We start from the raw sequence: 13,850 nt of genomic DNA, 5'->3' as shown, positions 1-13,850 counted from the left end.
ACATATACACATACATATATATATACACATACATATACACATACATATATATATACACATACATACATATACACACACATACATACATATACACACACATATATATACACACATATATACACACACACATACATATACATACACACACACATATCGCAATACATTGAATCATTACCTCTGTATTGAGATACGTATCGTATCGCCAGATTCTTGCAAATAAAAAGCCAAATAATCAGTATGTAGGTACAAAATAATTACTAGTAATGTATTGACCCAATTTGTATAACTTGAAAATATATTTTTTCTACAAAGCTGTTTCTCAAAGTTCTTGTTGCTGAATAGTTGAATTGTATATTTGAGGCGATATCTTGTCCTCTGAATAATTGGACTGTGACTGCAGGATAAAAACAAACCCTGAAAAGACTCGTAACGTGTGAATCCACAGGTCGATCTCATGCTTCCTTTACCCTGTGAGAACACTTGTGTTACGCCCCTCTTTCCTGCGCGCAAGTCGCAACACAGGACCTCCGTGTGACCCCATTGTTGCGATGGACAAACCTTCCTCTTCAGTGTCTAAAAGAGTGTGACACATCCTTAGTCAACCAACAACCACGGTTTTCTCTCCAGTGGGCTCTAGATTTTGTGCATTAAACATAAGCGTTGGGTGTATTTAAATGACACGGCAGCATGATCGCCTTCTTGGACAAGTTATTAAATACTGTGTAGGGACTGAGTCAGCAGTTTTAATCCAATGAAAATGTTACCATTATAAGGAATAATCTTTTCTTTGCATCCGAGAGGGCCTTCATTTCAACTCAAAAGGAGACAAACCAGAAATTGGCCAAACGACTTTCTACTTTCTTTACGGCTGATAGTTAGGAAAGACATTGACGGATAATGTCAACTTCTTACTACCACTCGTTAGTCCTTGCATAGAGTTAAGTCAATCAGTGACTGTGTCCATTCTTACCATTGGTGTCTGTGTTCTTCTGCGGTGTGGCGACCCGTAGGAAGATCTGCTGCCTCCACGAGTGGCGGTGGCTGCGCAGAGGGCTTTCCCCTACACCACATGCTGCACTCGCTGCAGACAGAGCTGCTACATCACTGAAACACAAACACGCACACACGAATAGTTACATAATATGTCCTCCTAGTTTATACCATAAACTGTGTACACACACATTCATATACACACATATCCAAAAATATACTGTACATAAAATCAGCTTAATTGAAACAAGGAGCACAGATTATGACTGTGCTGGACACACTGACATGGACGTGACTACTTAGTGTACATGTGTGTGTGTGTGTGTGTACCTGCTCTTTGGGACATCGGGACAGTCATACTCTTGGACACGGGCCAGAAATGTAAATTTCAGAAAATTTGGGACAGAGGCGGAGGAGGGGAGACGAGCGCGCAGACCACCCAGAGGACTGAGATGGAGGTGAAAAAAAGGAGGCAGGAAACAGATGAAAAGAGAAACGCAGGGCTCCGTTCACACAAAGAGAGACACAGGCCTTGAGAGAAATGCATGAGTTAAACTGAAAACCAGCGCGGGATTCTCACCGTCTTTTATTGAGCTGCGCTCCACTAGACGGTGAGGAAGGGTGATGAGGGTGGAGAAAAGAGGGAGATGAAGGGCAGGGAGGAACAGGAGGAAAGGCGGAGTCGGTTGGGAGATGTCTGAGAAACGGTGCGAGTGCAGCAAGAGGGAGCGAAGAGAAAGAGAGCAGAGGAAGTCACAACAAAATAGGTGACAACTGAAAAATGGGGGAAGAGAAAGAGCAGGGAAAATTAAAGAAAAAGTTTTTGTTTTTAAATAGAGTTGGGAGATATAGTTTATGAGAGAATTTTGGTTGATCATCTCAAAGTGCTTGGTAAAAATGTTTTAATATCGTCTTTTCCTTAGACGGCAACATTACAAACATAACTGAAGCCATTCAATATTCGGAAAGCACATCAGGCTCATCTACCTGGGTGTAATTAAAAGAACACAGCAGAACCAGAGATACCGTCGGTTTTGTTTCACGAGTTATTCTTACTTGTCAAAACCTGCCGCCTGCATTACCCACAATGCAACCTCGACAAGCTATGCTAGAAGTGGCTAATGTAGCCTCCAGCACAGATGAGCAGCAGGCTACAGACTGGTAACCTTAACGTCTTTCTGACAACACGACCCCAGATTTATTTTCATTTGAAACTCCAGACCAGACAAATTACTGAAAACGATCACAGATCCCACAGCTCCCTCTGGAGCCACAAAAGGATGTATTGATAGAAATAGAACAGGAGAAGAAAGGACATTCCAATTCAAATCAATGTATCGGCGGCCATTTTTTATGTGTACCGCTGCCATTGCTACCATTGTAGCCGGCTAACTTCCGTATAAACCAAATCGACTTACGGCACGTTGCAGACTCACTGAGATGAGGTTTTGCAGTAACGACTAAAAAGAGCAGTGGAGTAGTAACGTTGCAAAGCGCAGAGAGTCAGAGTAAAAGAGTCTAACAACGCACCGCTTCATCCACACACTCTAATCACAATGTAGTAAACGCACTTTGTTCAGCTCATCTTTTGTAACCAGTGTAGCATCAAAGTATGGTGGAATTAGCAAGCTAGCTTTCTTACTAGCCAGCGGTATGCTAGTAAGCTTGCTAGCTAATTCGGGCATGCTTTAATGCTACATTGGTTAAAGAAAATGGGCCAAGGTCAAGCTGCCTAGCTAACAAGGCAGCCATCCGGAGCAGCCTCTGCTCTCTTCCCGGCGAGCCCTCGTACCAGTCAAACATCCACGGAAAACAGTTCAATGTCCGTTCTACTCCAATTCTATTTCTATGGCTTTATACATCTTTTTCACATAGGCAGTAGTACTCCCTAACATCTGGTAACAGACTTTGATGTGTACAATTGGTGGAATTTCTTAACTTAAACGCTCCCACCTGCTTCATCATCCTATCCACATTACATGGATTATTTTCTTTCTCAGAATAACCAAAAAGTAGTGCGAGTTTGATTTAATGTCAAGAGGTTTATCGCACAGACAGACAAGGGAGAAGAGTTTTTCAAGTGCAGAGGAAATAACGTCAACAGCCAAGATTTTAACAGCAGCACTTTGCTGACAGGAACTCGACTACGTTGTGCACTAAGCCGGCTGTATATGTAGCTCTTTATAGATGATCTACACGTCTTGTTTCCCTTTGACACAGCTGCACCTGCCGACATAGAGGAAACCAGGGGATGACACGCTCCACTGAACATGCACTCAACCACCCGTGAGACTGCCGTCACAGGCTCGTTCCTGATCGTCACCAGTTACACGAGGGGTTTGAAACTATGTGCTTCAGTCGTTGATCCAGGAAGAGGATACAAGTTGTAAACATAATGCAACTGCAACCAATCCTCTCATTGTTCTCCGGCTCAACTTAATATGTCATGGCAGAGAGATGGGCGGCCCCTTCACATCTGAGACATTTCTAGCGTACTGGATGTGATTAATGTGAGACATGTTGCAACACGTATCATTGGGAATGTAAAAATTATTGAAACCAGAAACGCTCTCCTTACTTGCTCTGGTGTGGTGTGTCGGTGCTGACGGAGTAGTGGCGTACGAGCTTGGGCTTGCTGGCTGCAGCGGGGTCCTGCGGTATGCGAGTCAGTGCGTGCAGCGGCGAGCTCTCTGCTGAGGAAGGGGTGGGAGGGTGGCTGAAGGTGCTGGCCCGTCGGCGGAAGCCCTGAGGCTGAGCGTCGCCGGGTTGAGAGGAAGCGGAGGGGGACAGGGGGAGAGAGGAGTCAAGGCGCTTCAGGTCCCCTGTTGAGTTGTGGCACCTGAAGACGACGAGGAAAGTGTGTGAGGAGAAAAACATGGTGACCACATAATCTCATGACCACACACACGTGTTATGTAGTCCAAGGGAAAAAGAAGTGTGAGGTGAAATTAAGTTTATAATATGCACTGTTAAAGGGAGTCCAATAAAGTTTGGAATAATTAAATCATCGTGTAATTACACTTAAATATATTCCGATCTGAATAGACCTTTCGCTAAGTCCCGCCCTCTAACGCAGGCTGGCCAGTCATAGCATAGCATAAGCCAGTTCTGACCAGGTTCCAACAACAACTATCCGTTTCTGCTCCATAGACTCATGTAATCGTTTCAGATGATCTACAGGTTGGTTTAGTGGATTTGGAGCGAGTCTCAGTTAAACGTTGTGTAGAAGTGATACTCGTTACCGATTTTGACAATGAATAAAGACCAATTCTGTCCTTTCTGGTATTGCAAGCAACCGTTTTCAAGCTAAACAGAGATTTCAAAACACATTGAATTATCAATCTATTCTGGAGGCTGGGTTTTCACAAACCCAGGGTTCAGGATCTTGGAACTCAGGGCCTCATCAACCTCTACGATAATGAAATCCAAGTAGAACTGCTCTGACCTTTGAATCCCTGACTGTTCTGTCCCAAGATATGAGTCAGTGTGTGTGTGTGGGCAAGTGTGTTTACCTGAGTGGGCTGGTGGGTCGCAGCTGGGAGGAGGCGGGCAAGGGGTCATCTAGACAAGACTGGTCCTGGCTGCTGTTGAGCGTATAAATGCCGCCATCGCTTCCTACACTGTTGTCCCTCTGAGCTCGGGCCTTGCTGCTCCCCTGCCAACAGGCACATTACTTCAAGTTTTACGTTCAAAGTGTAAAGATTAACGATTATGAAAACTACCATGTCCTCCAAAAGGCCTGTTCTTCTATATTAGATCACAATAATGACAGCGTACCATGTATACAAGTGACTACTTGAGCACTACTGAATACAAACCAAGAAAGAAAGAACAGTTTTACCTTCCAGATCCCCTCCAGGGACTCTGTTAGCGAGCGCTTGGCTCGGCTCTTGAACTGCTCGAGTCGCTGCCGACTGCTACTCTGCTGTGGATCCACTGGGGCTGAAGCTGCCTCCTCACACACCTACATATACATGGAGAGACATAGAGGGAGACAGCGAAGACAGGGAGTGAGTGGGAGTATGTATAAGCTTAGTATGACACTTATTTCATTCTAAGTGAAAGGGATATTTGTAATAAAGTGACCTGTTTGCTGTCTCCAGGCAGAGTGTGCTGATGGCTCCTCTGCCTCTCCTCATACAGATCCCTCAAAGAGGCCATCACCAATTCATTCTCTTCCTGGTCGCTCTTAGGACGAGCCCTCTGAAACACACACAAAATGCAAAAAGAATTATATTACATTTTTCTTTTTCGACCATGCCGAATAAATGATACGTGAGGAAGAGTTTGCAAGTGTTGACATAAAAGCAGCATCCAAACGTGAGGGGTTTTGAGTGGACAATAGCTACATTACATTAGAAGAGTGGACACACTGTGCTGTTTTGTGTTAGTAAAGCATGTTGAGAGATCAGCACTGATGTGGTGCTGCAGTTCAGCCACATCACCAGCAGATGTCAGCTGAGTCATAGAGAAATACTTGAGGGCGGTCTCCTCCCAAGGCTCACCTTGGTCAACAATGTGTAGTACCAATGATGGATAAAATAACATCAGCGGGCCTACAGATTAAGTTGCAACATTTAAACGGATGTGATTTATCAAACAGTCCACTTGTGTTTTTAGGGAAAACAGATGGACGTGTTGAGAGAGCCACAGAGAGTGAAACAGACCAGAACACAGAGATGAGGTGGCAGGAATATTGAAGTCATGTGTAAAGGCAGATCAGTGCTCCTCGTGAAAAACACGTGATTCCACGGTGATACATCAAAATCATGATTGCATCCCTGGCTTTTTATAACTACTAGGCTGGACTACTGTGACGCCCTTCTTTCTGGTCAAACAAAGAATACAATAAGTCAGCTTCAATTAGGTCAAAATTCTGCTAACCGATTATTAACTAAGACCAAAAGGAGAGCACATATTACACCCATTTGAAAATCTTTACACTGTTTAGCTGTTAGGTTTCGTATGGATTTTTAAAGTTCTTTTATTACTTTATGAGGCACTACGTGGCCTTATTTGGTGTGCATCAGTCTCTTCACCTTCTCTCCATTTCCGTCTTGTCAATCATTTGTAAAGCACTTTGAATTGGATTTGATTTGTTTGAAAGGTGCTCTATAAATAAAACCTGATTGATTGATTCTTTTCTAAATGTCCGATGACTCGTCCTGCACGCGGACGTTTACAAAAATGTATCCAATCAAATGAGACTTATATATAACCGCACTTCACCGGGTGTGGATCGCAGTAGGCAACAGGGCAAGACGGAGAGATAGGAAGATAAGACACCACGTGTCTGAGGTCTAACTCATTGAAGGGAGTCTTTGCTGATTTTAACCGGCTCTGTGTCACTGCAGATGAACGGCGCCCGGACTCAGCAAAGTTTCCCTTTCATCTCCGCCTCCTCCTCCTGATCTAACAACAGGTGGAGGAGGTGTGGCGGAGCCAAAAGTCCGCTGTAGCTCAGTTTGGTGCTAAACTCTAATCCCGCCCACGTTTTTTTTAGCGGCCCAATAAAATGGAAAATATGTGATTTACGTCCCTCTTCGTAACTGCACACCACTCAAACGTTACTTCACTGTGAAATACGTCACAGTGGAGAAGCTAAAGACACTCCGACTTCTGTTTCACTGGGACCTGAAGACTGACTGGTGTGTTTCTAGCTGCGGTCGCCTCAGAGGGAACTCTAGGAATTGACACTTGGGCCCACATGTGCACCGTTGGGACAGACGCGTTACCATAGTGTTCTCAAAGACCGACGCTTGCTCTTGGTTGTCCAGAGTGGCCAGGTGTCTCTGAAGCTCCAGCTTTGTTTTAGATGGGTGCAGACCTGAAAAATATGTAAATGCAGGATAAAAACACGCAGGAGACAAGACTAGTGTCACATCACATTTGTTTTACTTATAGTAGGTGTATGTTCATACGATATGTGGGGTACTGAGGGTCGATGGTGTGGCAGTTTTATATTGTACACCCCCTATAGTTTATAGGTCACTTAATTCAGCAGCATAATACACCTTATACTCATTGGGATGCAGTACAGAGATGCAGCTGCCTACCTTCTATCCTCTCACACAGTCTGTGGAGCTGCTGCATGGGGCAGTCGCCACACTGCTGGCTCTGGGTCTTTGCATTCTGCTGCAGGGCAGCCACAGAGAACGCCTGCTTCAAAGTCAGCATGATCTCATCCACCTACAAGAGCAAAACACATTCTTCTTTATGCTTTTTTTTTTTCCACCCATCCTTCAACATACAGCCTGTCGATATCGTCAGTGCATCTATGGGTTTACTTCTACCCGTATTCATTTACATTAGCTTCTTTTCAGAACTGCATTCCACCAGAGAACAGCTATTTGAACAAATCCACCCCATTCTTGACCTAATATTGTTTTTGGTGTTTTTTTGTCCTTTCCTAATTCTAGGAGTTTCAGTACGTTTCTAGTAAGTTTCAATATACGTGGAAAATCTGGGTCTTTGCAGTAACATATGCCGTATAAAACTGGTCGAAGTAAAAATAAGAGTAAAGTAAACAGGATGTGCAGTTTTTTTCCCCACAGGTTGTCCAGTTTACTCTGGCAGCAGTCAGATACTACAGTACAGCCGTGTCATGACCGAGGCTTTTTATCAAACACACCATGAGTCAACGGAGCACAGAACTCTGAGTCATAGGCCTCAAGACTTCGAGCACAAATTAATCGGACGTAAACCCAAAGCAAACTCTAGAGGTGTTAAATTAAACTGAGTGGGAAGTACTGATATGGAAATATATGTGAAATGATTTACAGGAAGTGAACACAATGCTCAACTGTGCATTGTGTTCCAATGAACAATTATACAAGAGTTGTTTTTAGGTTTGTAGATGTGCATTATGAATGACTGAATGAATGTTACCAACACAGACGTGCCGATTTGGAGTGTTGCAGTTCACATACATGTCTATCCAAAATGTCATCACTTCATCATTTCATCAATTTGTCATAATTAGCAGAGGAATTCTTGTGTTGTGTCCAAAAATGTGATTGTGAGTTCACAGTGCCCTTTGACCACCAAATGTTAAATCAGGTCAACCCTGAAATTGAAAGAAATCCCCTCCAGGTTTTTTTTAGTTTTTTTTTTAAGATGTCAAGTTCAAGAGAATCAAACAAGACGTATGGACAACCCGAACATAATAAAAACGGCAAAACATGTGAATTATTATGATTTCCTTTACGTCCCATCCTTTTCTAGCATTCTCTCTTTTCATTATCCGTCTCTCACCAGCGACTCGTCGGTGCACTGGAACACGTAGCACACAAAGTGGCAGCTTCCTCCTTCCACCGTCTCCCTGCAAATGAAGCCGAAGTGATCCACGTGACGGATACCCTGGAAGAGAGAAGATCAGGCGCTTCAGGGTTCAGGATGGGGTTTTAAAGACCCCACACAAGCCTGGACAGACAGTATTGTGGAGAAACGCAGTGCTTCATTCCTACCTGTGAGCAGAAGGAGATCTCTCTGAACGTCTTCTCTATGGCAACTTTCTTAGTGTCTGGACTGACCAAGAAGATCTGAGACCTGCCCACCTGCAGCAAAGACAGACAAAGAGAAAACAGTGAATCTAATTGTGTCTCTGAGTGTGGGTGTTTCAATGGTCTTGCGGTGTGTAGTGTGTGTGCTTCTGTGTGTGGTGTGGTTGTGACAGCAATAATGAGCCTCGCACACTTAACTAGTTGTGGTTCAAGTTCAGATTCCTCACACTGAAGTCTGGGTCAGTGATTACGTGATATAAAGGGGAAGCCTAAAAATAATCTTTTCAGTTATAATCGGATTTGTCAAATGAGGTAGTTTCATTTGTCTGTTGAAAAAGTACCTATGAATTTTAGAACAGTTCCACTTCAGTGGATATCCCCCATTCATACCATCATTAGGACATGAGTCACTATCACTCCTCAAAAGAAAAAGGGACTCAGTGGTTTGAATAAGCAGCTGATCTCATGTCTGTTAAATCCAGAGCACAGCTATTCTTTTTATTAACATGCTGCCAGTCAATGCTCTGCTGTATGGAAATCAATCATATCTAGGGACGATATATAATAAATGTATGTCAACATGGTCCTAGTTGAGATTTACCACATTATTACGATAATCATCAAAATATGCTTAAAACTCTAAATCACTCAAATGTACTGGAATAACTTTCATTTTGTTAAGAAAGAAATATTATTATTGCATCACAGACGGGACAAACAATAAAACTTTTAAATAAGGCACAAATAATCATAAGTCTCCCAGCATAAATAAAAGATAAAATTAAAAAAATTAAATAAATAGCAACATTGAGTGCATCTCTTCTTTCTAACATGATAATTCCTGTTTTTCACTTCCATGACAGAAAGCTAGACAGCTTTTTCAAGTCACTCGTGATATTGTAAATTCATCACACTCAATCTTAGAGTGTTTTTTATCGCAACTCGCGATAAATTCCTAAATAAAATATAAATAAATGGAAAAACTGATGTCACTATGATGAGGTCATTCTGTCTACTACCCATGTCAGCAGCAGCAGCAGCATGCATCATCAGTGGCAATAACAAGTCTGTATGCCCTGAGGGACAGCAGCAGGCCCTGGTGGTTCCTGTGCCAGCGGTCACATTTCCCGTCTGTGGGACAAACAGGAAAGCTGTTGGCAGCAGAGTCACTGAGGCCACATAAAGGTGAGAAAGGGGAGTGTGACTAAGCTCTTTTTAAACAGCAGTCAGTACTTTCTCTTGCTGAGTCATTAGGAGATTTATTCATTTTTCTCTTTTGTTCTCCCCGTCTCTGTCGTTTAGGAGCGAGTGTGAGGACTTGTTATTCAGGGAATCCAAAATTGCACTTTACAGCACTTCTCTTGTTATTCTCAACAAAGACATCTGAGAAAACCATTGTGTGTGAGCCGGAAGAAGTCACATGAAAGAGTCCGTCTGGGAAACAGTGTGCTGTTTTTCTAATAGGTTGTACGTGAAAATGAATGTGCGACAGATTATTATTATCTACTGCACGGGGATCATGCGATCAGTCAAGTGTGTGAGTGAGTAAATATGCACCTTTGTGTCTGTCCACAGCTAATCATGCATTCTGCTGCAGCAAACTGCATAATATTTTGGGGGCCCAGTCATGACTGCATGCTCATGGTTGCGGTAACTCACACTTTTTGTTTAAAGCACCTTTTATTGCCTGTTTTGTCCTGCCATTGACTGACTCCTAACTCACTACTTTTTACCGGCCCCCGGCCGGGAGGGGCATCGCCAGCCCCCAGCCACTACTGTGCGCCCAGAGACACAGGGGGGGGGACAGTTTGCTTACTTTTATTGTTTTGGACGGTGTGTTTAGCTAACAGCTAAGAGCTAACAGAGAGTTACATTTTTTTGCCAAGATTGTATTACGTGTCTTATATGACGACTTAAAGACTATTCATTGCATCTATAGCCGCTTGTACCCGAGTTTGAATGAAGTGCGTTTTACGATGCATTACAGCCCATTGGTGTCGCTGCAGATACACCTCTACCGAGTGCACCTTTCTAGTTTATTATCAATGCAATTTTTCAGTCCTAAGTCAGGATGCCTGATGAGGGCCATGACTGAAAAGTTGCATTTCTAACTCACTGCTGACAATGTGCAGCAATTCAACATTGTCTTTTGCATGATTTCATTTTCCCTCGCAGGTCTCTACCAGGAGTAAATCTTTACCGTTTTTCCTTCTAAAAACTAAAAACCTCTGTGCACTGTTGTGAGTGAATTTTGTGTGCGACAACTTGACACTTTTTTCCAGGTTGTGCATCTCTGCAGACAATGCATAAAGAACTATATGGAGTATATACAGCATATATGGTCCCAATGATTGGCACACTGACTGACAGATATAGTTATCGAGAATTTGTTTGATTTCTTGGGGAAGTACTGCAAGTATTGTGATGGGTTCCATCTGTCAAAGAGAATAAAAATGGGAGTAATTAGAGCCTACTTGCTAGTGGTAGCGTGCGTGTCCGTTCATGAGAATTACCGTAAACAGCATGGTCCTGTTCTCCTGCAGGCTGGTGGGCTGGACTCCAGCGGAGTGGGCGTGTGCCTCAGTAGTGTTGGTGTGAGAGATCTCAGGTGAGAGTCCATTCTCATCCAGGGCCTGCAGACAGGGGAAGCTGGGGTCTCTTTTGAACATGACGGGTCGCTTCCCGGTGGTTGGGCTCCCCGCAGCACCGTTACCGACGTCGCCGCTCTCGAGTCCGTTGGGTTGAAAGGTCAATGCCCTCCTCAGCCCGCCCGCCAACCCAGCGCCATTCACTCCTTTGTCGCTCGCCCCCGAGCCATGCAGCTGGCCGAACTTCTCGATGCACTCGTCGATCAGGGCCGGGGGGGCTTTCTTGTGAGCGACACTCGCGCGGCCGCAAAACAGCACCTCGAACTTCTTGGAAAAGGCTGTCGGAGACAGGGCAGCAGAGGGTGCCGCGGAGGTCGCCTTCGCTGAGAGAGACGAGCGACATGTCTCGGGGGGGTCGTTGCCTCCAGAGGACGTTTTGGTGGAAGTGGAGGTGATGTCATCGCTGCGCGCCGAGCTCTTCCCGGCCTGCCTCAACGTACTGATGATCTCGGGAACCTGGAGGGATAGCAAGCAGGAGATAGGAATTTGAAACTACTGTGATAAAACACAGCTGCGTCACAGTGCCTAATGAGTATCACATCCATTTGAACATTAAAAAAAAAAATCACCTTGAGAACTTTTGGAGCCCATGATAAAACTATGAACCCTAAAGTAAAAGGTGAAACACGCAGCAATCTGTAATTTTCCTGATCAACAAAAGGAACGTTTCCAAACTCACTGCATACACGGATCTGAACCTCTATAAAGATGATGTCGTGGAGCATAAACGGAGCCAGTGCACAGATTTTTACCCAGTTAACATGCACACTACTTTATTCAAGTTCAAGCTAACTAATTGGCATAGTGTACTAAACCTATGGTTCACAGTACCGTCACATTCATTGCCACAATAGAAGTCTTTCTCCAGGTACTGTAATAATAAATAGCCGCCCTCTTCATTTCGTGTTAGACTGTGTGCTCATATGATGGCACACGTCCATGAACAGGCGGCTGCCTACAGAAGCAATAGTGCATAAACACTAAATACCTACTGATTCTCTTCACCTCACCATGAGCTCACCTGCCATATGTGTGTCATGGTTCCCTGAAATGGAGCCGCCCTTGTGACGGTGTGTGTTGAAAAGGAGCCGAATTGGGACAGTTAGTCTCGAAGCAGGCTTTGTACTCACTCTTCTTTTATTTGATTCCCTTCTTTCCTTTCCTCCTGACCCTTCCTTTCCTTTTTTCCTCCTACCGCTCGCTAAATAAACTCGGGCTGTAGTCAACCAAAGACTGAAAGTCTACCTACTCTTCAAACCAAACCGTTAGTCGACCGGGGGAAAAACAAAATCTGCATGTTATCATTAGATTAATTAAATCAGCCACAGTGCACTAAGAGCACTCTACCTAGTGCCATAAATGAATTATAAATAAACGTAAAACTAGCTGCAGCATATTAAATTAGTTTTTAACCTAATTATTCTGTACATAAACAATAACAACAGACTCAAAGCTGAAAATGGAACGAGTCTTCAAAGCTTTTGCAATGTGCCTGCAGTTATATTTCAAACAAAGCGATTAGGCTGTTCATGAGACCAAACAGGTTGAAATAGGTCATTTTTGATGCGATGCATGGGTCAGGGTTATTTAATACCTAGATGCCACCAAATCCTACGCACTAAGAAGCGCTTTCCTTCTTAAGAAGGTAACACCAGCAATTGTCCATCCAATGACATAACAACCAACCGATCGCCCACAAGGTTTTGCTAAATTAATTACAGAAAAGGGAGCATTTTACAGTGTTGTGAAACATATGACCTACTTTTTGGACTTGGCAACTTGAAAAAAATAAAATAAAAATGTGCATATGTTTTACACACTGACCATTTCACTTTACAATAATCAATTAAAGTTGAGAATTTCAATCTCGGAGAAAACCAGATAACACTTTCTGCCTCCGCTAGAGTCCGCTTTATTCTGCGTGACGTACATGCCGTCATCCGCCCATGTCCACACTGACCCTGTGTAGACACAGCCCAAAATTTGGGACAGCACGGACTGTACTCATGCGCATACTCCAGTTTCCTGCCACGCTCCAGTTCAGTTGGTGCCAGCCAGATCAACGCGGACCCTAAATGGTGGCATGGATGGAGCTGTGGTGCATCAGGACGATCGCTACAAGTCCACAGACGTGGAAAGTATGTCAGGGGGCTTTAGTCTCTTTCATTCTGGGATGATGCACGGCAAGAATAAACAGCAGGACACAAGCAACGCTGTCGGTTTGTTTACTCAGCAGCTGAACGTCTTTTTATATCAACTCCCCCATTGATATTAACAATTGCAGTTGCATTACAGTAGAGAGGACCACAGCTGTGTTTTCTGCCCCTCCAACACACTGCGCCCCTGGCTGACATCCCAAATGGATCCAGCAGTCAGGATGCAGCCGTTGGTCATCAATAAGTGGAGCATGACGAGTTGAAACAACACCTGCACACACACACACACACACACACACACTCACTGCCATCCAGGAAACTGCAATGTATACAGAGGTTATGGATGATACTGATTTAGTATTACTTGGCTGTGAATGCAGTTGATATAATCTATGTAAACACTCATTTTTAGACTTCACAGATTCAAGCAAGCATCTGACACAGAGCAGCAGAAAAGGCTTTGTTGCTCATGTCCGGCTTCCTGGATATTCATGTTCAGACTGGGCCATTCATTATTCCCTCCCTCCCTCCCTCCCTCCCTCCCTCCCTCCCTC

At 43.9% G+C, this 13,850-nt stretch overlaps 1 protein-coding gene across 5 annotated transcripts in view; it reads right to left on the bottom strand.

Annotated features, from left to right (window-relative positions):
* The window catches only part of tbc1d1 (TBC1 (tre-2/USP6, BUB2, cdc16) domain family, member 1), a 62,729-nt gene that overhangs the window by 28,624 nt on the left and 20,255 nt on the right, over positions 1 to 13,850 (bottom strand). For 3 of the 5 annotated variants that reach the window (XM_031876280.1, XM_031876279.1, XM_031876283.1), the window contains 12 exons: positions 11,006 to 11,596; positions 8,457 to 8,546; positions 8,245 to 8,349; positions 7,047 to 7,179; positions 6,726 to 6,817; positions 5,077 to 5,193; positions 4,832 to 4,954; positions 4,503 to 4,645; positions 3,569 to 3,829; positions 1,571 to 1,687; positions 1,321 to 1,437; positions 971 to 1,104 (listed from right to left, as the gene is read on the bottom strand). In XM_031876280.1, coding sequence (XP_031732140.1) covers positions 971 to 1,104; positions 1,321 to 1,437; positions 1,571 to 1,687; positions 3,569 to 3,829; positions 4,503 to 4,645; positions 4,832 to 4,954; positions 5,077 to 5,193; positions 6,726 to 6,817; positions 7,047 to 7,179; positions 8,245 to 8,349; positions 8,457 to 8,546; positions 11,006 to 11,596 — 2,023 coding nt within the window. The remainder of the gene's footprint in view (positions 1 to 970; positions 1,105 to 1,320; positions 1,438 to 1,570; positions 1,688 to 3,568; positions 3,830 to 4,502; positions 4,646 to 4,831; positions 4,955 to 5,076; positions 5,194 to 6,725; positions 6,818 to 7,046; positions 7,180 to 8,244; positions 8,350 to 8,456; positions 8,547 to 11,005; positions 11,597 to 13,850) is intronic. The other 2 variants (XM_031876281.1, XM_031876282.1) reach the window with 2 other exon arrangements.

The sequence above is a fragment of the Anarrhichthys ocellatus genome, unplaced genomic scaffold (genome assembly GCF_004355925.1).
Source record: "Anarrhichthys ocellatus isolate YVR2014 unplaced genomic scaffold, GSC_Weel_1.0 scaffold107, whole genome shotgun sequence".
NCBI lineage: Eukaryota > Metazoa > Chordata > Actinopteri > Perciformes > Anarhichadidae > Anarrhichthys > Anarrhichthys ocellatus.
Note: the sequence above shows the minus strand (reverse complement) of the source record. Positions and strands in the feature narration are given on the sequence as shown.